The sequence below is a fragment of the Panthera uncia genome, chromosome D1, assembly GCF_023721935.1.
Source record: "Panthera uncia isolate 11264 chromosome D1, Puncia_PCG_1.0, whole genome shotgun sequence".
In the NCBI taxonomy this organism is placed as follows: Eukaryota; Metazoa; Chordata; class Mammalia; order Carnivora; family Felidae; genus Panthera; species Panthera uncia.
This window is the reverse complement of record NC_064808.1, coordinates 13,606,184-13,609,285: the sequence shown is the minus strand read 5'-3', so window position 1 is coordinate 13,609,285 and position 3,102 is coordinate 13,606,184. Positions and strand designations below refer to the sequence as shown.

The following is a 3,102-nucleotide window of genomic DNA, read 5'->3' as shown; positions in this document are numbered from 1 at the left end:
CTTGTTTGTTTGCATGTTCATCAGCTTTTTTGCAAAATCATCAACCTTGAAATATTGATCATATGTGTATATAGTAAAGGATGTAGAGATACACACATTTGTAAATATACTTAGAGAATGTTTCCTAAAAGACATTTCTAAAAGAAAACCAAAAGTAGTTATTTCTGGAGAGTAGGAGTATAAATTCAATAGTTTGGAGACAGCTTTAAATATTCTTTTATTCTTCTGTGTCTTTTGAATAACGAATGATAGACATGAATTATTTCATCATAAAATATAGTTAATAAATGGACACAAAATGTTGAGAAACATTTTTAATAATTATCAACAGCATGATGATCTCTAGCATTTGGGACAACAACATCATACTTGGGAAATTACTTTAGGTTGTTATCTATGTGACTCAAAATTGGAAACTATATAAATAACTCAAAGGACAAATGGTCAAAAGATGCCAGTTACAAAGCTTTATATAATGTCGCGTAATTAAATTAACAGTTAAACTAATGATAAGTATAATGACATGGGAGGAAGTGTTATAATAATTCAAGTCAAAATCAGGACACAAAATGATATTATATGGTGATTTCAGTGACAAACTCAACATGTTATGAACAAATACTTGAAATAGAACAATCATAACATAGTATGTTGGAATTATGGGATACTTTTCAGATGAAATTTTTAGAAGTATCCTGGTGACTTCAGGGTAAAATAAACATGTTTGAGTAACAGGCATCATTTAGATTATAGGCATCATTAGGAATTTTATAGCATGTTGAATTCACAGGCAGAGATGCTCAATATTCTGAGTTTAGTCCCACAGTACAGTCAAGAGGGTAAACCGTTTTCCTCAATTATGTCAACTTCAAAGGTGTCCCGACATTTGTTATATAATGGCGTCAGTAAAACTGACATTGAACAAGGGAGGTTAAGTAAAAGATTGTCAAAACAGATTTTTATAAAGCATATTTCACCCAACATACTGATGGAGTCAGAGATAAAGGGGTTAGGGACCCAAAAATGAGTGAACTGAGCAGAGAATACTTTCTTCCAGAGGGATTTTCCAACAAGTTAATTATAGTGGAATAATGTTTTCCAGATTTCAAAGCACATATATAAAAAAATGCATAACACATGAGATATATGTATCTGTGTGCATATACAATCTTTTAATTCTTAAGGAAACTCAGGATCAGCTAAGGCAAATATTTGCACTCCCTTTTTCACATGAAAGCTAAATTATGAGACAGTTAAGTCACTTGCCCAAGGAAAATTCAAGTGCTGCAGTTTTCAGTCTTGGTAGGAATCATAATTTTTTAAGGACATTTAATTTTTACTCCCCAAATGCAAAGGCTTTGTTGACCCAAGGCAGTTAGCTTCTGAATCAACAGATAGATCTGGGAGAGGCTTGGGCATCTGCGGATTTACCAAGAGTCAAAGAGGATTGAAGGCAGTCAGAGGTAACATAACATGGAGCAAAAGCAAGGCATTCAGAGTTCAGCCCACCGATCTTCCCAAGCTGTCACTTCTTTTCTTCTCTTTGCAGATTCAGCCCTTGTCCTCCACTGCACCTTACTTTCAGCCAGTAGAATTGCGATGAATAGCAGTGTGACTGAATTCATTCTCCTTGGGTTGACTCGGGATGCAGGAAAGCAGAAGGCAGTATTTGGGGTCTTCTTGATTCTTTACCTTGCAACACTGTTGGGGAACTTTCTCATTGTAGTGACTATTAAAATAAGCAAGACCCTTGGGAGTCCCATGTACTTCTTCCTGTTCTATCTGTCTTTTGCTGATGCCTGCTTCTCTACAACCACAGCCCCCAGATTGATTGTGGATGCCCTTGCTCAGAAGAAGACCATTTCCTACAAAGAGTGCATGACTCAGGTCTTTGTAGCCCATTTCTTTGGGTGCATGGAAATCTTGGTGCTCATCCTCATGGCTTTTGATCGCTATGTAGCTATTTGTAAGCCCTTGCGATACACAACCATCATGAGCCGGCACATGTGCAGTGTTTTGGTGATTCTAGCCTGGGTGGGATCTTGTATCCACTCTTCAGCACAAATTTTCCTGGCTTTGAGATTGCCTTTCTGTGGCCCCAATGTGATTGATCACTATTTCTGTGACTTGCAGCCCTTGTTGAAACTTGCCTGCATGGACACTTATGTGACACATTTGCTAGTTGTTTCCAACAGTGGGGCCATATGCACGGTGAGTTTCATAATCCTGCTTATCTCCTATGTTGTCATCTTGTACTCTCTGCGTAACCACAGTGCTGAAGGAAGGCGAAAAGCCCTTTCCACCTGCACCTCCCACTTTATTGTGGTTGTCTTATTTTTTGGCCCATGCATATTCATATACACACGCCCGCCAACCACATTTCCAATAGACAAGACAGTGGCTGTGTTTTATACAATTGGGACACCCTTGCTCAACCCTCTGATCTATACACTGAGGAATATGGAAGTGAAAAAAGCCATGAAGAAATTATGGTGTAGCAAAGTATGACTTCTCTTGATACAGGATATTTAGGGATTCTAATGTATATTTCCTTTTTTTTTTTCTAATGTATATTTCCTTAAGAGATTGGTTTTCCTTCATGGACTGGAAAGATGAAATATTCTCATTGGGAGAAAATCCATTAAGGAATTTTAATATCACTAATATTTTATATATTTAATTGACTTATCATGAATAAGTACGAATGAATATACATCCTTAATTCTGAGAGGATTGCATTAGAATAGGATAACTTAAAGTCTGTAACCATTTTTGAACCACCTTGCTGGCCCTTAGTTGAATTCTATTCACCTATGGCCATATTTACCTGATAATTTCACCTCCTGTGCAATTTGTCTTCAGAAAGAAATGCACTGACTAGTGACAGAATGATTGTGTAGTGTGTGTATGTGTGTGCACACACTAATTCTTTACAGATTTTATTCTCGTCCTTAAGAACTTGGACATAGAGCTAATCCATATGGAACTGGAACTTAGAAATGAAGGTAGTGGTCTTGACTACCTGGGACTTAGCGATGATGTTCTGAGAAATTCTGTGGTGGAATCTGTGCCTAAGCCTGACTCACTGGGGCATCTACATGG

The 3,102-nt window shown here is 37.2% G+C and overlaps 1 protein-coding gene across 1 annotated transcript; it reads left to right on the top strand.

The window, feature by feature from the left end:
* Positions 1-1,350: 1,350 nt before the first annotated feature.
* On the top strand, positions 1,351-2,508 carry LOC125916303 (olfactory receptor 4C11-like). Its single transcript, XM_049622460.1, has one exon. The coding sequence runs from the start codon at positions 1,474-1,476 to the stop codon at positions 2,506-2,508; it is 1,035 nt and encodes a 344-aa protein (XP_049478417.1). The 5' UTR covers positions 1,351-1,473.
* Positions 2,509-3,102: the final 594 nt, after the last annotated feature.

Excerpts from the sequence above, each read along its gene's own strand:
- LOC125916303 (XM_049622460.1), top strand. The coding sequence starts at position 1,474 with ATGGAGCAAAAGCAAGGCATTCAGAGTTCAGCCCACCGATCTTCCCAA.